At 40.4% G+C, this 27,081-nt stretch overlaps 2 protein-coding genes across 2 annotated transcripts; both read right to left on the bottom strand.

The window, feature by feature from the left end:
- Positions 1-3,607: 3,607 nt before the first annotated feature.
- LOC109517225 (titin) lies at positions 3,608-21,731 on the bottom strand. Its single transcript, XM_019872251.1, has 35 exons — positions 21,489-21,731; positions 19,663-19,854; positions 19,289-19,372; positions 19,112-19,216; positions 18,886-19,041; positions 18,403-18,558; positions 17,678-17,833; positions 16,997-17,152; positions 16,672-16,815; positions 15,939-16,157; positions 15,333-15,377; positions 15,177-15,224; positions 15,077-15,103; positions 13,539-13,613; positions 11,810-13,333; positions 10,948-11,007; positions 10,696-10,839; positions 10,023-10,525; positions 9,299-9,667; positions 7,087-9,259; positions 6,148-6,243; positions 6,029-6,073; positions 5,858-5,896; positions 5,696-5,764; positions 5,569-5,616; positions 5,454-5,492; positions 5,306-5,374; positions 5,165-5,203; positions 4,985-5,035; positions 4,815-4,865; positions 4,332-4,376; positions 4,204-4,236; positions 4,105-4,134; positions 4,006-4,032; positions 3,608-3,899 (listed from the first exon to the last, which is right to left on the bottom strand). The coding sequence occupies exons 1-35, from the start codon at positions 21,496-21,498 to the stop codon at positions 3,814-3,816; spliced, it is 7,113 nt and encodes a 2,370-aa protein (XP_019727810.1). The 5' UTR covers positions 21,499-21,731; the 3' UTR covers positions 3,608-3,813.
- Positions 21,732-22,039: 308 nt separating this feature from the next.
- On the bottom strand, positions 22,040-26,620 carry LOC109517222 (adapter protein CIKS-like). Its single transcript, XM_019872248.1, has 8 exons — positions 26,031-26,620; positions 25,468-25,558; positions 24,969-25,138; positions 24,315-24,403; positions 23,675-23,743; positions 23,155-23,262; positions 22,833-22,883; positions 22,040-22,729 (listed from the first exon to the last, which is right to left on the bottom strand). Exons 1-8 carry the CDS (start codon positions 26,158-26,160, stop codon positions 22,571-22,573), a joined length of 867 nt encoding a protein of 288 aa, XP_019727807.1. The 5' UTR covers positions 26,161-26,620; the 3' UTR covers positions 22,040-22,570.
- Positions 26,621-27,081: the final 461 nt, after the last annotated feature.

Genomic DNA, 27,081 nt, shown 5'->3' with positions numbered 1-27,081 from the left:
CTTCAGAAGCGGGATTATTTCACTTCAAAATCTGTGGAGTGCTGTACCTGGATTTGATTTGTGGATGCTCATCTTTTTCCCCAAAATATAATTGTTGAGTTGTTATTACACAATACTTACTGTGATGTTTTTTATTTTTTAAAATCTTGCATACAAGAAATACACAACAAAAATATTGCAAGCATCGGTTTCATTGTCACTTCAACTTTTCTCTCAAAAAATGGCAACGGCACTTTTTAAGTACACTGAACTTACTGTTTCGAGCGAGACGCGACCACAACATCCATGTAAAATAAAGAAAAATAAAGCTTACTAACTGAAGCATCTTCATTTTTTTTCAATTTGCCACTTGTAAATTGCATTCTCCCGCATTGCGATGTCCATTTGAATCCGCCGAATCGTCCAGCCCTACTTTATTATTATTTTTTTACCCATTCAAAGCATGCAGCGAAATGTTCCATGGAAATAAATGCCAATTTTCTTCCGGCAATGATCTCAGCATAAACAAACGTCGCCTCTTAAGCTACAAACTACAATTTCACCGCTTTCACTTGGGAAGATTTGAAGAGTGAATCTCTCATTCAAAGCATGAAGCAAAAATAAATCTGTTCCCCATTGGGTTCTTCCGCATTGGGTGCCTCGTGACTGACAAGGGAGAGTCCGTATGTTGTGAGACAGGAGCTTTCAAGGGTTAATATGGTCTGACTCGGCCAAATAAAAGCCTCACTGTGTCGTTAGAAAAAGGGTGAAACGAACAACGTCACAGTCATGATTGTGTCGATGTGCGCACAGCCGATTGGAAAAAAAAAACAGAGCGGACAGGGCGGCCCCTGTGCCTCTGCCAGGTGACAGCTGCAGAGGCCAGCGCGACCGGGCGGCGTGAACGACCTGCAGTGAACCCTGCGGAATCGACACACGCTGATGTCACTAATCCGATTTAGGCCGTGGTGTCATGACGCGGAGGCAACATGCGATGGTGCCGACCAACCCTGAGCGACTGGCCTGATGCGCTCAATGCGCATTGGAAAACGCAACACAAAAGAAGAGCCACGGACAAGTTGAAGCTCGATTTAGTGACGTCATCCGTCATCCTCGGCAGCGTGAATCGTATTGGACCGCGGGGGAGCTCTTTTCTTGCCGCTGCCAACTTTGCTCTGATCGCACAAAGAAAGGACGTGCGCCGACTGGAGTGGAACTCCGCCTCGACGCAGGCTTCATTGATTTTGATTGATTACTCTGCCAAAAAGTTTGTCATAAAACGAGCCAAGAGGGTTAAGTAAGACACAATAAAGAAAAAGGAAAGGGTGAATGAATATATCATCACAAAACGTTTTTGTTTTTTTTACATGACCGCAATTAAGTGTCTTCTTCACTTCAAGCCCCGACAGAACTGTTCTTCAGAAATGCGCTCGCTTCAAACAGTTTGGTGCCACTCCCAGTTGGAGGTGACGACGAACGTCGAAAATAAAAGAAACTTACACCATGTATTTAGACAAACTACATTGTTTCGATTTACAAAAGGGCACTAGCTTGATGCTAATGCACAAGACAAAACGTCATTGACCGGCTCATGAAATTAGCATAGATGTAATAATTCTAAATTTTGAACAATTTTAGATTTGTACAAAACTTCTTTAAAAACTGCTTGGTCAAAAACTGGACAACTTGGTCAATTTGACCCAGTTTTTATTTTTGACCCAAATTGTTTTTGTTTTTTTGACCAAGCATTTTGAAGGGTAAAGCAATTGTAAAACCCAAGTAAAATGATTAAAAAAAAAAAAATAGATTCAGTCATTTACATAACATTTTTTTTTGTTTTTTTACGGTAACTTGAGTCTGTTTGAACAATTTAAAGTGATTAAAATACCTGTATTACCATAAAAAAAAAAAAGTTATTTATTTATTTTTGAATGCGAGAAATCCAGAACTCCACATGACGAAACACTTGCGTGACTCTTTTATTGAATGCCAAATCCAAGCACAATGAGCAGTCACAATCATGCTGTTCTCTTACTATCCTCAGTGGGGGGGTCCAACATTTTTTTTTTTTTTTACAAAGTCTACACATCTCTGTTCAAATGCCATGTCTCTGTAATGTGTGTGTGTGTGTATATATAAAATAAATCATTTCAAAAAATTTTCCCCACCTATAACTTCTAAAACACATAAATAAATAAATGCCATCATTTTAAGAGGGGAAGTAACAACTGAGACTGAGTTGATTTCGCTCTCTCTCTTTTACGTGACAAAAATCTGGCACGAGAACAGGGGTGTGTTGACTTTTTATATCATCCGTACATCGTCCCCCCCTGTTACTTCTCATTTCAACTCTCAGACTTCAGGTAGCTTTGAGCTCCCTTATTGCACGAGTTTAATCGAACAAATATATAGACAACACTTCATGAAATTGATTCTCAATATATTCATCTCTGGAGAAATATTGCAAAACATTGGCAGTTGCGGGCCATTTGAAACGAAACAACACAACCCCGAGCGCCATTCACGAACACAAGACGTGTCCCACTTATTGTCATTACCATTATGATTTAAAAAAAAAAGCAACCACATAATATGGAAATGCATGCACAAAAAAAAATGATGTAGATTTGTATGTGTCAAACAAATAAAAACAAAACCCCCAAAAATGTTTGACCACAAGAAAATGACATCATTTCCACAAAAAAAGTCCAGCATAGATATCAGCTTTACAGATGCCATGTTTTTTTTCTATTACTAAGCGCCATCAAAAAAAATGTCAGCTTTTCTGATACCAGGCATGCTCGAAAAAGCTGACCTCGAACGGCAGTTTTACAGATGCCACGTCTGTTCTACAATTAAACTCCGGCGAAAATGTTCGCTCGACAGATATCACGTCTCCTCGATAAAGTGGCGCTTTTTTTTCCGTTGGAAGTGCGCAGGGAATGTCAGCTTTCCAGATGCCATCTCTGCCCTGCAGGTGATGTGTGTGTGTCGTATTATTGTCATTAGTCATCAATAATCCATGGATTTAAAACAACTCAAATAAAATGGATGGAACATAAATAAAACAACTACAAACAAATAAGCCATCACACAATTTGACTCAAACAAGCAAAATAACTTCTTTTACGAAAACAGAATTTGGATTGTTTTTCATCGATTATCATCTGATATTCCAGATTGTAAAATACCTTAAAAAGTGAATAAAATAACTGAAATAAAGACAATCCAATAGGATAAATTTAGTAGAATAATTGAAAATAATGGGGAAAAAAATATAATCAACATAAATAACAACAAATTAAAAGCTACAAATAAAATAAAAATAATTAAAAAGTAACCACATCATGGATCAACTAAAAAAAAATACAACAAAACTAAAACAACAGACCGAAAAAAATTAATGATGACATAAATTTACCTACAAAACAAATTAAATCAAAAATAGAATAAGATAACTAATAAACAAAAAGAAGATGGTTAATTGATAAAAATGAAAATAGCCGAAAATAACTAAAAATGAAAATGAATAAAATAACTAAAAATAAGGTAACAAAAAAATACAGAAAATAACCAAAACAGGAATAATTAATAACTACATAAATTAATAAAAAAAATAAAAGAACAAAAAATGCGGGAAAAAAAAAACGAAAAAAAAATCTGAAAAAGATTACTAAAAAAAACAAGGAATGACATGGATTGCACATAATTGGTAGGAGACCTCAACCAAATGCGAACTAAAATGTCTCTGTCCAAATGGCAAGAATTACCCACAATCCCTCGCTCCACTCAGTTGTTGGGCTCTGTAACATGGGCGCCATCTGCTGGTCCACTTCAGACCTGCAGCGGCGAGAATGCGAAGAAGGGAAACTGGGCTTCGTCCTCATCCACGAAGAAACACTGGAAGTAGGGCAGCTCGTCTGTGGGCGCAGTCAGGGCACACTCGGGTCACGTGACGTCACATCATAACACATGACGTCACATGCTGTCTCGTGATGGACATCACCGAATGCATCTCGTACTCACCTTCCGGAACAAAGTCATCAGAGTCCACTGAGAAAGTAGAGTGATGTTAAAAACACCGTATTCTTTTTTTATTATTTTATTTTGTCAGTAGAGGTTCACCTTTTGATTGCTCCTCCTTTGAGGATTTATCTACAACGAAATCAAAGAGTTAGTCAATCATAAGAAAGCATCACATTTGATTGAAACAAGTCGACATACTTTTTTCTTGTATCTCTTTCAGAACTCTGTCTTCTGCGAATACAAGTAGAAAATGAGTAAGAACAAGAGCAATAATAATAATAATAATTATTATGATATAATAATGCATTGATCTGACTGGTTGGTACCTTTCGGCAGGTTGCCTTTTGCCGCCTTCTTCTCCGCGGCTTTTTCTAAGCACAAAAGAGAGACATTATGCGTGCGCACTCATCTATTGAAATATACGATTAATTAATAGCAACTTGTACTTATTTACTTATTACGCAAAAAAAGGGTCGCTAAAAGGCAAATTAAAAAATAAAAAAAAATCATGTGAAATCATGTGTGTGAAATCAAGTGACCAAAAAAGCTAAATAAAATGCAATTAGGATTTTGTCATTTATTATAATGTCATAGAAATTTCTGAAAGTTATTAAAACAAAAAAGAAATAATGACTTTACAATTTAGATACAATAAAATGTATAATAATAATAATTATTATCATTATTATAATTATTATAATAATGACATGACAAAAAAATAAAATACAATGAAATGTAATTTAAAAAAAAAAAAAAAGGAACAATCTCGGTGATGAAAATGACATATGGCCTCGAATGCAGCACCTTACCTTTTGTCTCTGCTGAGGGCTTTTGGTTTTCTTTGGAGGTCTCCTGCTCTGCTGGTAAAAATAAATAAATAAATCATAAAAAATAAAAATAAAATCCCAACGACATTTTTGTTTTTTTTTTGTCACCGGGAAGTATGAACGATAACGTTCGGATGCAAAATTAAATCTACCTTTCGTCTTGAGGAGCGATGTGACTTTTTTCTTTGTTTCAGTCTTGTCGCCTGGGACAGACATTTAAAAAAAAAAATCTATGTATATTATTAATAAAAGAGACAAGCGTTGAATGCTTATGCACGAGTTAGCCTCTGTCATGAATTAAAGTAAAAACGTTCAAACTGGAAGAAACCAACCTTTAGCTTTCACAATCCTCCTCTCCCTGACAACAGCTTCTATGAACATAAATAATAATAATAATAATAATAATAACAATAATAGTAATCAGATTATTCTGTTAAAATGACACCATCCTGTTCAAACAATCCAAAGTGCACCTTTCTTGAGTGGAACCACTTTCACTTTCTCTCCAGCAACAGACATATTTTTAGGAGCAAGGCCTGCTTCTGCAAACAGCAAAAACAAACAAACAAAAAAAAATTCATATTTTATTACCATGAACGACTGCATTAAAAAGAATATTACCTTTGAGAGCCGCACTCGGTTTTGTATGAAGTCCAGCATCTTAAAAAAAAAAAAAAAAAAAAAAATCATGTTATTATTAATATTAAGGTAGACCATAATAATAAAAATGGCATACGTGTCTTTGCAGGGGTCTCCTGGACTTTCTTTACTGGCCTCGTGATAACTGAAAGAAACATTCGTATTAGTGAACAAATGAAGGAAATCGGTCACATGAATTTAAAAGAAAATAAAAAAGAAATGACCTTTCTTCATTGGCACTATTTTAACTCTCTCCTTCAGCAGAGAAGTGTTTTTTGCAGGATCTTTTTGTTCTGGCAACACATGAAACAATTTTTTTTTTTTTTTTTAAAGAAGACAAAATGGCTTAACAGTTTAATTTATTTAAGGATTAAGGGAAGCCTCACCTATTTTCTTGACTGCTTTAGCTTTTTCCTTTGGAGTAGCTGTCAAAAAGCACAACAGATAAGACGTAAAATTTGCTCAGTTAGATAAAGGCTTTGAGTGCGTTCCGGGATGGGCATCAGGGCAGATGTAGGTGTGGATGGCTGGCACGCACGACGATGACATGCAAATACCTTTTTTGGTAGCTTCTGGTTTGGCCTCGTGAGCATTCGGGGCATCTAAAATCGCAAAACATTAATACACAAAAAAAAAAACTACTGCACATGGTCGGAAAAAGATAGTTTAGACTTACCTTCTTTTGTCACATTCGCGTGTTCTTTTTTAAGGACTGGGGCTATTTGCTTTTTGGTGACTCTCAGCAACCTGGGAGGTCTCTGGGAGACATCGGCTGAAAAGGAAAAGCAAACGTTCAGGCTCATATCTAAAAAAATAAAAAACAAAAAAAACTACAAGTTGGGAGAATAGTATTTCGCGGCACCGTTGTATTTGTCTTTTCGCTTATCCATCCATTTTCTGATCCTCTTTATCCCTACGAGGGTCGCGGGTGTGCTGTAGCCTATCCCAGCTGTCTTCTGGCAGGAGGCTGGGGACACCCTGAACCGGTTGCCAACCAATCGCAGGGCATACATTGACAAACAACCATTCGCGCTCACAATCATACTTAGGGACAATTTGGAGTACCCAATCAACCCACCATGCATGTTTTAGGAATGTGGGATAAAACCGGAGTACCCAGAGAAAACCCACGCAGGCATGGGGAGAACAGAATCCAACCCTGTATCTTTTCTTTTAACATACCGTATTTTCTGCACTGTATGGCGCTTCGGAGTATAAGGCGCACCTTCAATAAGTGGCCTATTTTAAAACTGTTTTCATATATAAGGCGCACCGCATTATATGGCGCATAGAATGGAAGCTACAATATTGGCTGCGGTTAAGTTGTGCATCCACTAGATGGAGTTACGCTAAACGGAATACAATACAATACAATGCAATACAATACAGCTTTACTGATAAAGGCCTTTCACAACCGCTGTGGCTGTAATAAAGCGCTTTACATAATAAATACATAGAATAAAATACTACGTCCAAGAAATCAGAATATTGATCCATAAAGAAGGCGCACTTTCGGTTTTTGATAAAATGTAATGCTTCTAAGTGTGCCTTATAGTGCGGAAAATACGGTAGTTTAATTTTCCCATTGTCCAGATGTTTCCTAACCAGGATGTACCTGTCAGCGCGGGTCCTTCTTTCAAAGTCTTCTTGACTTTTTTGTCCACTTTCGAAGCGTCTTCAGTGGTGGCTTTCGAGAGCACCCCGGACGACTTTTGTGGTTCCTTCTTGAAGCGTTTCGAAAGTTCTTTCGAGGGTTCCTTCAGTTTTTGCTTGGAGGCCTTCGTGAGTTCACTGTAAATGATGTCTTCAGGTTTTGCCTTCTTGGGAGATTTTGTCAGCTCCTTGTCCTTCACGGAGAGCTGAAGATCCTTTGATGATTTCCTAATTTCTGTTTTATCTGCCACTTGGGTTTGTTTCTCTTTCTTGGGAAGTTTCTTCTCTTCAAGCTCTACTTTGGCATGTGTCTTTGTTTCTTCAAGTGGTTCTTTGGGCGGAATCTCCTCCTCTTTCACTTCAAGGGGTTTACTCTCTTCAGGGACTTGTTGGGGTGTTTTCTTGGGTTCCTTCTCCATTCTGGTTGGTTTCTGGAGCTGAGTCTGTCTTCGGATCGATCTTTTGACTTCCATCTCCTCGCTTAAAGATCTCCTGGTGTCGACTTTAGGCGATATCTTGTGCTCTACTTTGGGAGGTTTCTTTCCCTCGTCCTCCTCAGGGACTTGACTTTCATCTGGGACTTCTTGTGAAAGTTTCTGTATGTCTTTTTCTTCTTCACTCAGTTTGAGGAGCTTTCTCTCTTTTTTGAGGGACACGGTGACGGATTTCTCTTCTCTCAGAGATTCATCGAATTCTTCTTGAAGTGGAATCTTCCCCTTTTGCTTTTCTTTTTTCTCAGAGGGTTTTTCCTCTGGAGATGTTTTCACGAGGTCTTTCTGCATTCCGGTTGCCTGTTTCCTGAGAGATCCCATGATGTCCTTCTCCTCTTTTATGACTTCCTGTTCTGCACGTGGTCTCTTTCGCTCCTCTTTCTGCGGCGTGGTGGCCGTGGACTCTTGTACCTTTTGTTTCTGGAGCTCTTCTGTGAGACGTTTCTTGGGTTCCTTTTCCTCTTTTGGAGACTTCTTGAGTTCTTCTGTTTGATTGCTAAGCTCCTTGTGTGTTTCTTTGAGAGCTTCCACGCAGTCTTTGGAAGTTCTCCTGAAGACCAACACTTTTTCACGAGGTCTTTTTTCTTTCAACTCATCTGTGGTAGCTTGTTTTCCTTCTGAAACTTGTTTCTGGACTTTGAAAAGTCTTTCAGCAGGCTCCCTCCTGACTTGGATTTTGGACCCATCTTCATGTGGTTTCTCAGAAGACACATTTGCTCCGCTGTCTACTTTGATGGATTTCTTGATTTCTTTCTTCTCCACGAGTGGTTTCGTAACTTTTTTGATGGGTCTCTTGGTTTCTTGCTCCTCCAAAGCCGGTTTCTGAACTTCCTTGGGATGTTCCTTGACTGCACTCACCATTTTGAGAGCTTTGTCACCTTCTTCTTGAGGACGCCTCTTGTCTTCTTTGCCTTCTCTCAGTGGTTTCTCTTGTACTTCTTTGAGTAACGCATTGACAGTTCTCAATTTTCTGTGAAGTTTCTCTCTGGGTAGATTTTCAACGTCTTCGTTGAGTGGTTCCACAGACTTTTGTTCTTTGGAAGGTTTGCTCAGCTCAACATTGTCCTCCTTTACTTTTTCTTCCATCTCTTCCTTTGCCGATTCTTGGACCATCTTCTCTTCTTTCTTCGGTTTCCTAACTTCCTTCTCTTTGCTAGAAAGTTCTTTGAGTTCTTTTGGAGGTTTCTTGATTTCCTTGGAAGGTACTTTGATGTCTTTGTCTTCTGTCCGAGGTTTCTTGGCTTCCTCGTAAGGTTCTTTGACTTTTTTCGGAGGTTTTACAGGTTCCTTCTCTTTTCCTGAAGGTACTTTGACTTCTGTAGGTTTCTTGACTTCCTTAGAAGGATCTTTGACTTCTCTCTCTTCTTTCAAAGGTTTCTTAGCTTTCTTAGAAGGTTCTTTGACCTCCTTGTCTTGCTTCTGCGCCGTCTCCTTCTCTTTTCCTGAAGGTACTTTGACTTCTGTAGAAGGTTTCTTGACTTCCTTAGAAGGATCTTTGACCTCCTTGTCTTGCTTCTGCGCCTTCCTGACTTGCTTTGAAGTGACTTTGACCTCTGTATCATCTTTCTGATGTTTTCCAACTTCCTTCTCTTCTCTAGAAGTTTCTTTGACAGCTTCCTCTTCTTTAAGAACTTTCTTGGCTTCTTAAGAATGTTCTTTCTATTCTTTCTTGAACGCCTTCTATTTTCTAGGTGGCTCTTTGACTTCTTTTGGAGATCTCTTGAGTTCTTTTGAAGGTTCGTCAATTTCTTTTGGCAGTTTCTCTGTATCCCTTAAAGTTTCTTTGACACGTTTCTCTTCTTTTTGAGATCTTTTGACTTCCTTCTCTTCTCCAGAAAGTATTTTGACCCCCACCTCCTCCTTTGGAGGTTTCTTGGCTTCCTTTGATGGTTCTTTGACTTCTTTCTCTTCTCTCTGTGGTTTCCTGACTACCTCCATGGGTTCTTTGACTTCTTTCTTTTGTTTATACGGTTTCTTGACTACCTCCAGAGTTTCTTTGACCTCCTTCACTTCTTTCTGAGGTTTTTTGTCTTCTGTACAAGTTGCGTTGACCTCCTTCTCGGCTTTGTGAGGTTTCTTCATTTCCTTCTTAATCCTGAAAGGTTCTTTGACTTCTTTATGAGGTTTCTTGGCTTCTAATTCTTTTGTAAAAGGTTCTTTAACTTCTTTTGGAGGTTTCTTTGCTTTTGTAGGTTCTTTGACCTCTTTCTCTTCTTTTCCAGACAAACCCGTGACTACTTTGAGAGCTTTGGGGATTGCCCTCTTGTGTAATATCTCATCTTTTATTTCTTGTTTTGGAAAATGCTTTGTGAGCTTTTCAGTTCGAGGTCCCTTCTCTTTTTTCTCCTCTTTGGCAAGTTTCCCGTTCTTTCTGAGGTTTTTTGTCTTCTGTACAAGTTGCGTTGACCTCCTTCTCGGCTTTGTGAGGTTTCTTCATTTCCTTCTTAATCCTGAAAGGTTCTTTGACTTCTTTATGAGGTTTCTTGGCCTCTTGAGAAGGTTCCTTGACTTCTTTATGAGGTTTCTTGGATTCTAATTCTTTTGTAAAAGGTTCTTTAACTTCTTTTGGAGGTTTCTTTGCTTTTGTAGGTTCTTTGACCTCTTTCTCTTCTTTTCCAGACAAACCCGTGACTACTTTGAGAGCTTTGGGGATTGCCCTCTTGTGTAATATCTCATCTTTTATTTCTTGTTTTGGAAAATGCTTTGTGAGCTTTTCAGTTCGAGGTCCCTTCTCTTTTTTCTCCTCTTTGGCAAGTTTCCCGGCATCTTTCTTTGATTCCTCAGCCATCTTTGCCATTTTAACTTTGGAAAGCTTCACCATCAAGGGCTTCTTTGCAATCGTTATGTTTTCGGTGGCCTTTACTCCAACTTGCAACAGCTCCTTCGGTGGCTTCTTTCTCACGGGTTCTTTTAAAAGGGACACACAGTGATTAGGTATGCGAGATTGAATTGTCTATATGTAAGTATAAAGGAAGAGAAGATTAACAACTGAAATAAGGGATACGTTAAAATTAACATCATTATTATTTATTTTCAGTTGGATGAATAAAGTTGACCTTTTAGAGGGTCAATGTCAGTACCTTTGGCTTTTTTTGGCTTTTTCTTAAGGAGTTTCATGATGGCTTTGAGCTTCTCTGTTACTTTTTCATCCTTGGTTTTGTTCGTAAGCAATTCTTGGTGTGTGGCATCTGTTTTCGTTTCTTTTTTTGTTTCTTTTAAAAGGTCTGCAAAAGACAATAAATATTTCAGTATAAATAATGCAAAAAAAATTTATATTGGGTTATTATGATATGTTGTTATTCATACATCAAAAAAGGGGATCGCAATTTTACCTTTAATTACAATGGGAACTTTTCCGGGTGCCGGCTGTTTTTTGGCTGCATGTTTGACAGCTGAAATAATCAACACAAAGGCACGCACGGACACACACGTAGACACGCACGGATAAAATGAACACAGAGAATTTAATCACCAAAAGCAAAATATCATGCTTTCTTTTTCGTTACAAGTCTAATAGTGAAAAAAAAAAAATGACAAAAAAAAAAAACCTTACACTGGCTCTCAGTCTGCTATAGAATAGACTTTGAAGTTCTGCTACTGGTCGATAAATCACTGAATGGTTTAGGTCCTGAATACGTTAAAGAAATGCTAATATATATGGCATATAAACCTGGTAGGGCTCTGAGTTATCCTCACAAATGGAGCCCAGAGTTCAAACCTAACATGGTGAAGCAGCATTTAGCTGTGATGCTGCACAAAAATGAAGGGGGGGAGGGTGCGGGGGGGCACTACCAGCAGAAGCCAAGTCAGTCCCAGGTGTAAATGCCTTTACTGAAAACAAATATATCTAAAAATATATATGGGACAGCATAAATAAACATTAGATCAATTCAGATAAGCAGTTGCTGCCAGCGCCAAACCTGCATTAAAAAAAAAAAAAAAAAAGGTTGCTTTCATCAAGTCAGGGCATCCGGTGAAAAACTACACCCCAACAAACCATGCAAGTGGCTCGCTGTGGTGAACGCTGACGGGGCGACGCAAAAGGCACAATAACAACACAATCGTGACTATGATTGACAGTCATCAAATTGATTGGCAAGCATCACTTTGACCACACGGAAACGTTTTCATGATTAGTCAGGAAAAAAAAAATGTGCAAAGATGGAATGAGAAATGACTTTTTTTTTTTTTTACCTGCGTGGCGTTTGATGGGATGTTTCTGAACAGTCGTGCGTTGAGGAACAGGCGCTTTGTCTTCATCCAAATCAGCTCTCTTGCCACGATGAAGGTCACGTCGGTCGGCATCCCGACGCTCGAAAGGTTTGCCCTCGACCGCCTCGTCGTTGTCGTCAACCGTGACAAAAGGCTGCCAAGTTGCCGTCTCCTCATCATCATCATCATCATCATCATCATCCTCAACTGGTGTTATCCCCTCCTCGTCTTCATCCTCACCATCCCCATCCTCATCCTCTAATGTCGCTCCCTCCTCCTCATCATCCTCCTCATCTTCATCTCGTGCCGCCTTCTCTTTTGTCTCCTCGTTGTCATCGAATGGTCTTTCGTCATCTTCCTCAGCGGCAGCGTTTTCCTCCTCTTCCTCCTCTCGAGTTGTTGTCTCCTCTTGCTCCTCCTCATTGAATGTTGTGGTTCTCTCCTCTTCCTCGTCCTGATCATCTACCGTTGCGGCGTCCTCCAACTCGTCATCTTTGGTTGTTTTTGCCTCTTCATCATCATCATCATCATCGTCATCGACGGTTGACGGCTCGTCTTCCTCCTCGTCTACTCTTGAAGTCTTCTCGTCCTCGTCATCTATGGTGAGCGTCGCTTCCTCCTCATCAGCGAATGTTTTCTCATCTTCATCAACCTCATCCATTGTTGTTATCTCCTCCTCCTCCTCCTCCAGTGTTGGAATTTGCTCTTGGGCCTCCTCCTCTAAGAGGAAGAAGGAGTCCTCTTCTTCGTCGGGATCATCTATGGGAAGGGTCTCCTCCTCTTCACCGGACCATGTTGTTTTCTCACCTTCTTCGCCCTCCTCCTCATCATCTTCGGTTGCTCCCTCGTCTTCATCCGCATTGTCAACTGTGATCTCTTCCTTATCCGTTGTCGTCTCCTCCTCTTCCTCCTCGTGGTGATCGACGGTTGCCATCTCCTCATCTTCATCCTCATCATCAGCTAAAGTTGTAATTGCCTCATCATCTACGGTCGGTGTCTCTTCCACCTCCTCATTTTTAGTTATTGCCTCCACTTCTTGCTCCTGATCATCATCTTTCAACTCTTCTTCATCGACAGTTTTTGTTTCTTCCCCCCCGTCCTCCTCTTCCTCTTTAACTACAGCGGTCAGCTCCTCATCTTCTTCATCCCGCTCCTCCCCCTCGCCCCCAGTTTGAGTCTCCTCATCTTCCGTTGCCGCCTGAGCCTGAGCATCCGAGGTTGTCGTCTCCTCATTTTCTTCCTCCCTCTCATCAAAAGGGATCTCCTCTTCTTCCTCCCCAATGAACGGGACTCCTGCACCTGCGCTCTCGTCCTGTTCCTCCTCCACTTTCGACACACCTTCCTCTTCGTTCACCACATCATCACTGCTTTCTATCTTCTCCTCTGTGGCCTCTCTTGGTTCTTCCTCTCCATTTACTTGAAGCTGCCATTCCTCTTCATCTTCATCCTCCTCCTCTTCCTCCTCTTCCTGGGTGTCCAGTGGCGCTCCTGGGCGGACGTGTTCCACTAGTGATGCGATAGCGACACATTTAAATCTCTCTTCGTCATCATTATGTTCTCCAGTGCATCCAGAAAGTATTCACCAGTGGTTCATCCCCCCCACACACACACACATTTTGCAGCATTAGCGCGCCTTTGTGTGTGTGTGTAAACAGTGAAGCGCCGTAAATACTTTCTGGCTGCACCGTAAAAGTGTTGAAAGCATGAATACCCTTGTCCTGCTCGGTTGCTTTTTTGCCTTCTTGGTGGTCTTGAGCCGCGCGCATCATCACCATGTCCTCTGCAACCGCGCCATCAGCTCGTAACGTCGCCATTTATCAGACACAATCCACATTTACGTTTCCGGGTGGGATGAGGTGGAATGAGACACACACTCGCGTTGTTTATTCCACACATCAACGTGCTTACAATTAGTGTCACGTGGGAATAAGGTTGCGAGAATTGCGTACAAACACAGCGCGGCAGAGGCAAGCTGTCTGTCGTACATCAGATGCTCGGACAAGCGGAGTGCAGCGCTTCCAAAGTTTACGAAAAACAAGTTTGACATGATGAGGAACATGAACCAAATTTAACACACCGGCTCCCCATTCAACTTTGGAACACCAACGATGCATATGGCGCCGAGGAGGGAAAATGGCAAAATGGGAAAATCGATCCCAATTGGGGCATTTTCACAAAGAGATGTAGAATCACTTTTTTTTTGAAGAAATCAAAAATTATTATTGAGTTATTTTGAGAGGACAGCAAATTGACACGACAATACAAGCTGTACGCCGACTAGTTTACATTGTCGCAAAGTGTCATTTCCTCAGTGTCGTCCCTTGAAGGGATGTAAGAAAATATTGACAAAAATGTCAACCGTGTACTCGCTTTTGTGAGATGCGACACCGAATATGTACAGTATACAGTTCTGGTGCGTATTTGGTTCCATGTTCATGTTGTTTTGTTGTGACGATCAAAGGGCAACGTGCATTTTTTTGGGCACCAATTACAAGGGGTCCTCGGTTCCGTTCCGATGGCAGCGATGTAAACCCAAGTGCAGTGTAGTCGACACCCATGAATCGAACATTGTCAACCTGAGGACCCCCCCTGCCCCCCAGTACCTTTTTTAACTGTTAAGTTTGGTGTACACACAAAACAAACACACGCATAAAAACGAGACACTTTATTTGAACCATTGTTCAAAGGTAATCAATCGATACAAATATTCTTTGCATGCATACAATGCAGCGAAACCTCCAAAGTCCATGCATGCATTTGGCACAGTGCTTATCCTCATTCGATTTCAGGGACTTCAAACAAATGTGGATTTTGTTTTGTTTGGTTTTTTTTTTTTTTTTTAAAACGTGGGAGGAAAGGGGAATGCGTGTGAGAAAACGCTACGCAGGCACATGCTTGCACATGCATCTCCCGCGTCGTGCTTGGATACTGAAGAATCAAGAAGCAAAATGGGCACAAGGCAAAGGGCCTTTTTCTGATCCAGAGCAAACGGGTTGGCGCCTGACCACCACTTTATCTATGCACATGCCTTTCCCACCACCCACAAAAGTCATCGGCTTTTTTTTTCATTATTTCCTATTGGGGGAAATGTTTGTGTGCATTCTAGTTAGGTGGGTTCACTGTATAAAAAAAAACAAAAACAAAAAAAACAAAACAAAACCCTACTCCCCAAAAAAAAAAAAAACCAAGGCGCTTTGTATTGACATTAAAAAAAAAAAAAAACAGAAATACAAAAAAACATGGTCTTACCTCTTACATACGGTGGTAGAAATTCACCTGCATTTTAAAGAGAGCTTAGTAAGCCATCATTGAATAAGGCGCGTATGCACAAGCAAAATAAGAGTCTCACCTTTGCGTCTCACCATCGGTATGTCTGAGCGAGGTGCTGCACTTTCATCTAAATCAAGCGAAACAACAACAGATTTGTTTCAGGGGATACAATTTCACAATTTAGATTCAGTTGGATAACAAGTATTAAAAAAAACCCAAAACAAAGCAAAAAAACCTTTTTCATGGATTATATCCTTAGGCGGTGTAGCAACTGGTTCAGCTGAAAACAAGACAAATGTCAATCAGTGAACAGGTACCGGCCACAATATTAGGTACACCTGTACAATCTAATGCGGTGCTTCTCAAAATGGGCTGAGTACCATCGGTGGTGCATGGACTCCCTCTAGTGGCATGTCAGAAAATTACGGTATTCAACTCAAAAGTGCGTATTACAATTTTTTCATTTATTTTAGTACATTTGTGAAGTTCAGTTCAGTTATATTTAATTATGAAGAGAAAAAAACATTTACATATTTAGAACTGCTTCTTTGGTATCGGGTAGTCAGAGAGGGTGCCGATACCGGCCATGGATATTTAAATCAATAAAAATCTGACATTGCGTCAGTCCTCCTTGCAAGTAGATGGCGCTATACTGCAGCGATTTAACACATCCAAGACGCAATATATGCGTAAAAAACAAACAAACAAACAAACAAACAAAAAAAAGAACAATCATCGTCTTTGGTCACAATGATCGTATTAAATGAAATTTGGTGTTTCAAAAGTACGAGTGGTATAAGTACTTGGATATCGGTGAGTACGCAAGAGTTAAAACTTGTACCTTGCTCGCCCACAATCATGGTGCTCACGTAGGCCACAAACAGATCCTTCTTGTCGGTCAGCTGGAGCATGGCGTCTTCCACCACTTTCACGGGGTCAAAGGCAACGTCGGGCAGGACCCCGTAGATGGCGCCCGCGAGCATTTGGTACTGCTCCGCGACGATTTCGACGGTCCTGTTCAGGGCAGCGGAGGGGCTGAAGTAGACCATTTCCTGGATGTCTGAGTAAGAGCAAGTCAGAACTCAGAAGTGATCAGTAACTGGGGAAATACATTTGCTGCCTGAACTGGTTTTCTTGCGCCCCCTTGTGGAGGTGCAAATGTTCAGGGAGAACGTGGATGAATACATTTTATGTGGGGATTATGATCCTATACTAAACCTGATAACGCGACACAATCTCAAATCGTGTAATTTCTATCCCCTAACCTACACTGCAGTTTAAACAAACAAGTCAGTCGCGAATCAGAAGACAAGTAACCTTCGTTACATCGCCGTACGCTATTTTAGAAACTCTTACAGGCATGCTAGGAAGTATCTTGGGTTTATTTTTGTTTTCTTCTGTCCACTGTCAGAATGTCAAATTGACGATCCGACAGCTACAATGAATGTTTGTGAATATTTTTTTGACGCGCTCGATGTTTTTCAAGGTATAGCAGGGAAATGTTTTCTTTCACTGTGCGCTTTCCCGAATCACAGACGCGCAGTTTATTCGTGTTGAGGACTAGAAGCACGTACCGTTGACTATATCAAGCACGACGTCTGTGGTGACGGCCTTCGCTTCCTGCAGGCCGACCGTTATTTTATTGACGGTGTCGTTTGTGACACTGATGACATTCCTGCCAAACGCCGCAGGGTCCAAAAAGCTGAGGTCGACGCTGTCTGAAAGGAGGGGAAAAAAAAAGCAAGATTTGAATGAAGCTTCAATTTACAGATTGTTTTTTTTCTTTTCCACAGATCATTTCACTGCTAAATAATATACTAGAGTCAGATTAATCCTGACAAATTTCAAGACACATTTTTAAGGTGCAGCTAACCTTGAATTTAAGAATTACAAAAATACCTTGAATGAGATCCAGCGCGGAGTCCAAGATGCCACAGCAGAACTGCTGAATGGAGCCCAGCAGGCCGCAAACAAAGTCTCTGGTGCAGGAAAACAGTCCTCGACACCACGGAAGCGGATCCATGAAGCTCAGGTCGATTGCTCCAGGACGCAACACTGTGGAGAGGGCCACCAAATGTCAGAGTTGACGGGAACGTCTCCGAATCGTCTCTACATAACCCGAGATCATCTCCCATAAAGCACCAGGAGGTTTTCAGAAATCCAGAAATGTGCTGCTGTACGTTCTGCTGTTTTGGTTAGCAACAGGTTTCAAATAGGCTCAGCTGGTATTGATTTGATGGCTTGTATGGATCATAGCAAAACTTTTCTTTCAGGTCTGCATTTGATTTGTCAGGGGCAAAAGAGAGGCATTTATTTGAGGGAGACATTTATTGGTCTCGGTAAAAGTGAGGTGTTTATTTCTCCAGGGGAAAGTGACGCATTTATTTGATAGAGGTTTGGCTGAAATGAAAATTAGGTGTCATTTATATAACCGAGGCATTTACTGGTCTAGGGGAAAGCGAGGCGTTCATTTGTCTGGGGACCAAAATGAGAGGTTTACCTTGAGGAAGGTGTTTGTATTTCGGGGGAGAAAACATGAGGTGGGAGGCATTTACAGTTTGGCAAGAAATACAACAATACCTTCAACGAGATCCAGAGCAGAATCCATGATGCCACAGCAGAACTGTTGAATGGAGCCCAGCAAGCCGCAAACAAAATCGTTGGTGCAGGAAACCAGTCCTCGACACCACGGAAGCGGATCCATGAAGCTCAGGTCGATTGCTCCTGGACGCAACACTGCGGAGCCAACCCACCAAACGTCAGAGTTGACAGGGACATCCCCGAATTGTCTCTACATAACCTGAGATCATCTCTCATTCTGCATCAGGAAGGCTCAAGAGGTGTTGTTTTGATAGGTGGTAAGGATGATCGCAAAACTTTGATTTCAGGTCTGCATTTGATTTGTCAGGGGCAAAAGAGAGGCATTTATTGGAGGGAGACATTGATTTAAGATAAGGTAAGATAAGATAAGATATCCTTTATTTGTCCCACACTGGGGAAATTTACAGCCTTCAGCAGCAAGATTGTCTCGGGAAAAGTGGAGGTGTTGATTTAATGGAGCTGTTTATTTGTCTGGAGAAAAGTGACGGATTTATTTGAGAGAGGTGTTTATTTCGCCACGATGAAAATAAGGCCTAATGCATAAAACCGAGGCATTTGCTGGCCTAGGAGAACGCGAGGCGTTCATTTGTCTGGGGTCCAAATTGTGACGTTTACTTGAGGAAGGTGTTTGTTTTTCCGGGGGAAAACATTAAGGTGTTTATCTCAAGCAGGCATTTACAGTCTGGCAAGAAATACAAAAATACCTTCAACGAGATCCAGAGCAGAGTCCAAGATGCCACAGCAGTACTGCTGAATGGAGCCCAGCAGGCCGCAAACAAAGTCTCTGGTGCAGGAAAACAGTCCTCGACACCACGGAAGCGGATCCATGAAGCTCAGGTCGATTGCTCCCGGACGCAACACTGTGGAGCCAGCCACCAAATGTCAGAGTTGATTGGAACGTCTCCGAATCGTCTCTACATAACCCGAGATCCTCTGACATACTGCATCAGGAAGGCTCAGCAGGCATCGTCAAAAATAAACGAGTGAAAGAGTTAAAGTAGACTTGCAAATCAACATAAAATGACCTTGAAGTGTTGTCTTGTGCAACAATCATTTTATGAGGGGGGGAGGGGGGGGTGTACAAGTTTGATTTGACCTATAAAGGGGAATACATCACAGCACGTCAGAACAATCCCGAGACACGGCGCCAATACACTATCTGCATTTGTTAAGAGTAGTTGACCAACCTTGACTTAAATGTGCTGCAGAATATAACACGGCGTCCAGAGCGGCACAAAACGTGTCCCTGAGGGACGCCGCCATCCCGCACACAAAGTCATTGGTGGAATGGAAAAGTCCTCTGCCTATCACCACCGGATCCACGTAGCTCAGGTAGAAGACATCTGCATCCGAGAAGAGAGAGAAGAGAGATTTTCAAACTTGAATTCAGGATTAACGTCTGTGGTTCTGTACCATTCTCGTCTGAGAAATGTTGCACAAATTTGTCTTTGGCTTGGGCTATTTCATCCAGCGCGTAGGTGGCTGCAGACATGGGGTCGCTTAAGTCGGGCGCACATTCTAGGAAGGAACAGAAAAGTCACAAGTCTGGCAGGTCACGCTGTTAATGCCAATGCTAAGCTATTAGGTCACCTTGGAACTTGCTGACGAGATTGGACACTTCATCCGCAGCGTCATACGCAGCTTGGAGCGGGTCGGACATGATGTGCTGGATGTCTGGACGTCACAAGCGAACCAAGTTTAAAAAAGCATGCTCAAAATATCTTGTTTTATCTTTGGCTTGGTTTTCTACTACAACTTCCACCGTTTCTCGATTCAGATCATTCCGTGTGAATTTTCAGTTCATTCAAGACATATAGGATATATATACACAGTATATCTATAAAAAAAATCACCAAACTTTTGCACACTAATCGAGCCAGTTTCGATATTATAAACATGTCTGGGGGTGGGGGATGTCCAATTTTACTCGCAGCTCTAGTTATGAATTATTATTGAGAACCCACCTGGTACTGCCTTGTACTCCACAAAGTCAAACATGACCACGCCCACCGTCAGCCAGCACAAGAGAGCAGCCAGAGCAATGAGCAGCTCCACAGACACTCGTAGTTTGTTCAGCACCATCACTGCTTTGGACTTAACTGAGCCACATGCTGCTGCGGTTGCTGCTGCTGGGGACCCAGTGGCAGTTTTGGCCCCTTGATGTAGAGAAAATAAAAAACTGCAATCGTTTCTGTAAACGCTACATTTAAACAAACATCCATCAGGACAATTTTTCTTTCTTTCTTCCATTTTTTTTTGGGGGGGGGCGGGGGGTATAGCGGAAGATGAAGGGGTCTATTTTGTTTCAACTTGCTCAGTTCCCTGAGGCTTGGAACTTGATGATCCATTGATTTAGTCATCACTTTCGTCCCGATACTAAAAATGATTTAAGAGTTATAAATAATACAGAGTTGACAGAGTCGTGCAGCTACTTAGCCTTTTGCGAATGTTCACGATATACGATAGCTTGTATTTATAGCAACAGTGCTTTCAACACACTTGCTCCGAAGGGATGATGCTCTACTGTCACGGTTGCGTTCATGAATATCTGTGAAACATTTATAAAATCCACTTTTCAATCCCATTTAATGATAATATAAGACGTTCGGATAATGGATGGATGGAATAATGATAAGAATAATAACTCTTGCTCGATGTTAGTATCCTTTTCAGTTTTTAATTTTACTGCCTAAGAGTTTTCAACTAACACAAGTTCTTGACATTAGTATAAAACATCCATTCAACATTATTATCAATAATCCCTCTAGTTGGTTTGCCCAATACGCAGTTTGGAAGACAACCTCAAAAACAAAAAAATATATCGATAATATCATTTGTCTTTATATTTTTAATAGTAGTCTTTCTACAGCCAGCAGAGGGAGCGTTCTCTTTTTACAAAATCAAGATTGCGTGATTGATTTTCAAACACCTCAATTTTTAGCAAATGCACTGGTATTTTATATTGATTTGGAAACAGTTAAGTTAAAAACTACTTCAGTAATTACTGTAAATACACTAACGATTAGCCTAAAAGCGTAAAGCAACTGGAACGTTTTTGAAAAACAAGAAAATATATATACAGTATATATATTTTTAACAGGTGAACTGGTATTTTTATTTGTTTATTTCTTTAGTTTGGTACCAGTCTGAAAAAAAACGAGCTGGGAAGTTAAGCAATCGGGCAAACGACTCGCCTATTGTAACACTTTTGCCCAAATCATATTCATATGTTTTGGGGAAAAAAGAAGAAAAAAACCCAACTTTCTTAAGTGCATTGGTATTTTTTTTTTTTTTACTGACTTGTTAACAGTAGGTTCAAAACATTAAAGGCGATTATGCTGTAAAGCTAACGAAATGTATTTTCCATTGGTTTCCATTAGCCAAAAGTAGCCACGGTCGAGCCAAAAAAGTGCAACTTTTGACGTAAACAGTGCGTTACTAATCTATTTAAAGAGCTGGATTTGGAAATTAGAAAATGAGACAGTTGGGAGATGGGCAGAAATAGCCTGCGGAGAGCCCAGAACTTCAATGTCATTTAGCTGTGTACAAAAACACATTCTGCTCATTTTCATGGACTTTTACCACCTTATTTCACGAACATACATGACCGAAATACATTCAGTTGTTGTTATTTGGGCGATTTCCTATTAAATAAAAAGTGACTCGAACTAGTCTTGTCGCCATACGTGGATAAGTATGATTCATGAAGTCATTTTGTGCATTTTAAATAATGTAACCGTTTGCTAAGGGCTCAGAAGACTCACATATAATTCATGTCAATCAAACTTACCGTCAGCCATATTGATCAATTCCTTCGGTTCAAATCCTTTTGATTTTGGCACAAATCAAGTCAGGTTAAGTCAGTTATTCCATAGTTGATCACTTCTTTAAAAAAAGATGAATAAAAACATAAACAAGTGCGGTTTACGGGTGCATGTGGAGCTGCCAGTGCAGAGGCAGTGACCGAGGGGAGCGGGATGCGGGTGGGGGCGCGTGATTTTTGGACAGGGTAATACACGGAACATAACACGACGAGGTAACTTTACCCCCACGAAGTTATTCTTAGCACAGCTGCTCTCACACACCTTTTTTGGAGGTCAAAAGTGGGCGGGGGCGGGGGGTGTACTAAATGACCTCTCAGGAAAAAGGGCGCCCCCTAGTGAGGAAAAAACTATAGATCACAGAGATTGTATTCATTTAAAGAATAGTGAGTTTTAACTCAAAACACCTGTTTCAAATCATAAAAAAAAAAAAACATTTTTTTGACTGATTCGGCTTAGAAGGAAAAAAATATGAAATCTATCTTTCTATCGATCTATATTTTTACACTTGTTTTTTTTATTCAGTGCATTTATAAGTGGTGTCAATTATACACAGAAATCCCCACCAGAATCCTCCTAAAAATATATATTTTAATTACAAAACATATTAAAAGAAATATTGAACAAAGCAAAAAAATAAAAAAAATTCCGCGAATAGGTTGAATCTGCGTGTGCCAAACAACTAGTCAACAACACAGTCAGAAAAAATACAGAGGCAGAGGTTTTACGGCTAAAAAGCATATTTAGTGTACTCAAGTTAAATACAACCGAACTGTGCTGTAAAAAAAGTACATTTGTAAATGATCTATTCAGCAACAATTTACAAGTTTTTTTTTTCAGTGGCCTAAGTATCTGGAACAATGTTTCGCCAAACAGCAAAATATTCAAAGACAAATAAAATCAAATCATACTAGATAATAATAATCATTGTTGTTTTTTTTCTTGAAGGGATAAGAAAATAATAAAAGAAATCATTTTTTTCAAAATTATCGGTACCTGAACTGTCCTCCGATTCTGTAATGACCCATCTATAGAGATACAACAGTTGGATTTAAGGTGTGGCAACCACAGGTGTGATGAAGACGGTGAGCTCCACGGGCACTGGAGGAGGAACAAATCTCTCCTCTCTCAGCAGTCGCAGCAACAGGTCATCCATGTCCCGGGGCCAGCGGTAGACACGCGTGTTCTGAAGCCATCCCGGAACATCCTTCTGCATGGAGACACAGCACGGACAAACGCTCAGCAAACTACGTCGCCATCAAAGCAAAAAAAAAAAAAAAAAAAAAAAAAAAAAATGAGGAGGAACAGATAACCTGGGAGGCGTCGAGGAAGAGCACAGGGATGAACCGGAAGTTCAAGCTGCCCTGTTGGATAAATTAATGCCGCATCTTAAAGGAAAAAAAAAAAAAAAAAATCAGAAAATAAAATTGACGCACCTTAAATGGTAGCTGTTGTGAGTGGACTCTCAATTAAATGAGTTTGATTGGTAATGATTAACTCTGAACCCAGACATAAGAAGGTGCACAGAATTGCGCAACCACATGATTCTAATTCCCCCCCCAAAAAAAAACAGGAAAAAAAACGGCATTTGACCAGGGGTGTGTGGACTTTTTTTATATCCAATGCAGGCCTTACCATGGAGTAAATGTATTTCGTGTGCAGACCGCCGCGGGTGTTCACAACACAGCTTTCAATGTCTGCCTTGTAGCGTGGACTGATAGCCACAATGATAGGGGTGGATGGCTGCCAGGAAAATAAACACAATTATTGGAATCCTTTCAGGGATGGCAATCATATTTGATTATTCAATCTTTTTAAAAATATGTATTTTTTCCCCATCTTTAAAAATGCCTGTTTTTCACATTTTTATCGCCCGGTACCCACTATTATGCTCTCTCTTTTGTTGTCCTCAATGTCATTCAAGCACATTTAAAGTAATCAAATGACTGTGTCAAAATAAATGTATATAAATTTGTGCGAAATGTTGCTTGTCGTCACATTTGAAAAAAAACAATGGAAGGCATTTTTTTAAATTGGAAAAAATTATTCCAGAAATGTCTCCCCCCTCAAAAAAAAAAAAAAAAAAAAAAATCATGACCAAATATAAATTAAAAGATACTAAGAATAAGAAAGAAAAGTTGTGCCGTTCACTTACATCCTTCATGATTGTGTTCTCCCAGGTGGTGACGTCCATGTTTGTCAGGGGCCCGTCAGCTGTGTCCACCTGTGCCATAAACATTCCAGCATTACGATTATTTAATATACAATGGTGCCTTGAGAAACGAGCGTCCCGTTTGTATGAGCTTTTGGACATGCAAGCTGCCCTTGGGATTTTTTTTATTTATTTATTTTTTTGGTTTGACTTGTGAGCACAAATTTGGAATGTGTGTGCTGTTTGGCGGCAGTAAACTCCTCTCAACTAAGTTCACAACAAGCAGCCGTTTGAACAGTCCTTCAAAAAAGAGGCCTCAAGCTGTTTCTTTGCCGCTCCAGTTGAAGTTTGCTGTCAAATGTTATTTAAAAGTCAGCTTAACTTCATTCTACGAAATAATACAAAACGCCATAGACAGGCTAATGACCAGCATTCACTCTAGAAGCGTCGCGTGGTTAAAAACAAACAACACATATTTTATTTTAACTGAGAATCTGAGATATGAGTGTTTTGAGTTAAGCGCATGATCACAGGATCAAGTGATCTCGTCTATTAAGGCACCATTGTAAAATTTTAAAAAATGCGACATGAAAAAAAAAGATATTTGTGTTTAAAAAAACAAAACAAAAAATGCTGGCTTTACAGCAGGTTGGAAGCCATTTTTGGAGAGGAAGTCAACAAGGCCGATCATCTCACAAGACGAGTCCGAGGAGTAGGTGATGAAGATGTTTCCTGACCACAAAATCCATCAAAACATATGTACTTGAAAATCAAGCGTTTCAAAAAATACATTGATTACATAGATAATAAAAAAAAAGCTAACCAACAAGCAGATTCGATTGATTGTGAGTTTGTCATCTTGTGTTGATAGCCTCCAAAATAATTCCTGATTAAATATAGCAAATAATAATATTTATATATAATATAATACACATTCTGTTTTTTTTTAACCACCTGTGCAATGATGGACAGTTCGGCTTTCTCTTGTTTTACTTCTGCTATGATAGATTGCGATGACATGTTTTCATTTTTTTTTGTGTGTGTTGATGGAAAGTTACACAGTTCTCATTTTTCTGTTTGATAGTGACTCTTTTATTTACGTTTTGTTTTCATGTTTTTTTTTTCCGCCGGAGACTCATATCAACTATTATTTTAGCCCCGCCCCTCCCGTACCACTCAATGCCTTGGTTTAAGATAAACGAATGTAACATGTAGACAGACATTAAGAGGGAACGGGAAACCTGTGCCGTGATGACACAATGAGAGATGACGAGTGCCAAACTAAAACACGACTCACTCGACTCTTTTGGCAGGCTTGTTCGTCTCCGCGCTATATGAGAGGAAGCCGCGGAGGAAGCTGCGGTCGGTATCGGCATCACATCGTCGACCCTCGATACGAGCTCCTCGGGTGGCGCAGAGAAGTGCGGCACGTTCACCGAGACGCCCGGTGGCACCTGTCGTCGTATCCTGACGCACACAAGAACTTGAAGCAGTTTCCCCAAAAGACAAAGGTCGGAAATGTGCTCACGTTGTACACGAGCACAAGTGCAGATATGTGTGAGGGGAGATAAAAAAGACAAGAGTCAACTGCTCTCCTGAAGTAACGGACGACCCTGAAGTCCCCGGGATCCTGCTCGATCACCCGTTCCCTTTTTCTTGCTGTCCGTGCAGACGCATGCGAGGTATGTTTGAGCCAAACACATATACGGTTTCAACTGAGATATATGCCCCAGCGACATATTTGTACTTCATTACTTCCCCCGTACTGGGATTTAAATTTGTTGTTGTCGTCTTACCAGTTTATGGAGGGCAGCTCGGGGTTTCTACGCCATTGGCAGCAAACGGCACGGTGACGACTCAAGCCTTGACACATTCCAGGGTGGAAATCTGTGGGATTATACACTATCGATATTATACCATTTTGTGCAATTGTTATTATTATTTTTGATATCTCTTTAAAATAAGCAATTATTGTTGAACCATTACTTTTACCAGCGTACGACAGCATTGCACTTAAACAATAAATGAGCAGTTCCAAACCCAAGCTACAATTTTTCCCCTTTCGACGCAGAAGATAAAGAATATACGCAGGGTGTGTATTGTTATATTGTCTGCCTACATGTGTTGCTGCACTGTTAGTGATCACATACCCGTTCTGAAAGTGTCAGCGAAGTAGCCTACATGTGTTGCTGCACTGTTAGTGATCACATATCCGTTCTGAAAGTGTCACAAGCGAAGTAAGTGAAGTGAGAGAGAGGACTAAATAAGCGAGACTTGCGCTGTTCCTTCTTGTTTTGGTTCAATATTCAATATATTTAGGACTAAAGAACTTACACTGGATCTACTATTTTCCTCTTACTGTTTGTGTGCATGTAGCGGCAAGCAAGCGGAAAGAAAAGTTGGTTTCCATCATCCTCATCATCAGACTTGAGGGGCAAAGGAGGTTCAAGTTGCTCCGGTTCCTCCGTCCAACCGTTTCCATCTTCCATCCTGAGAACGAAAACACTTATCACCGCCTCACGCCTCACGCAATTCTTCAGCAAGGCTGCTTACCCGTGTGAGGTAATGTGGCAAACTTTGTCCGCCTTCACAGGTTGTCGCACATCACCGCACACAGACTCACGCGAAGCTCCCCCGCCATCCGCCGGATTCTCGACGTGTGGGTGCGTGCGTACGTGCGCTGTTGCTCCCGTTGCTGCTATATGCAAATTCTCCACGCCCAAGTCCAATCAATCACGGCTCAGCAAATAGCTGAGCGTCTTGCCAAGCCAGATTGTCCAGAAAGGCTTCGATGACAACACTTATTAAAAAAATAATAATAATAATCTACACGCCGCACATCCAATTACGACCCGCTGACTGCCATGGTGTGTGTTAGAAGCCAAATACTGTCTTATACGTTATCGATGACTAATGAGGGCGCCATTCCATTTTTATGATAACTTTGTAAACTTCGATTTTTTTTTTTTTTAATGTCCAAGTTGTGTCTTTTTTCAAGGAAAACTGTTTGTTATATTTAACCAATTTTTACTTTATATTTGAAAATGACTATGGAAAAAAAATCAAAAGAATACATTGCAATAAGATTTAAAAAAATTGTCAAAAATAATCTGCATTGTTGATTATATAAGTACAAAAGCACAAAAAAATGGGTGTCTTTAGTGTGCCTTAATGTTTTTTTTGAAACGCAGTCTAGAGTAGTACACACATGTATTTAATACATATTAAACAACAATGATTTCATAAGAATGAATTGAATTTATTAGAATAGCTTTTGTGATGATATTCCACGGACATTTCCAACATATTTGTTTGACTTTTAACGCTTTCGGGACAGCGGTTACTACAGTGGACAGCTTGTCATGTTAGCAGGTTACAAGGGTGCATGAAAGGGTTCAAATAAAATGATG

This window comes from Hippocampus comes, unplaced genomic scaffold, assembly GCF_001891065.2.
Source record: "Hippocampus comes isolate QL1 unplaced genomic scaffold, H_comes_QL1_v1.1 scaffold92, whole genome shotgun sequence".
Classification (NCBI taxonomy): Eukaryota; Metazoa; Chordata; class Actinopteri; order Syngnathiformes; family Syngnathidae; genus Hippocampus; species Hippocampus comes.
The sequence above is the reverse complement of the archived record's forward strand: the minus strand, read 5'-3'. Positions and strand labels throughout refer to the sequence as shown.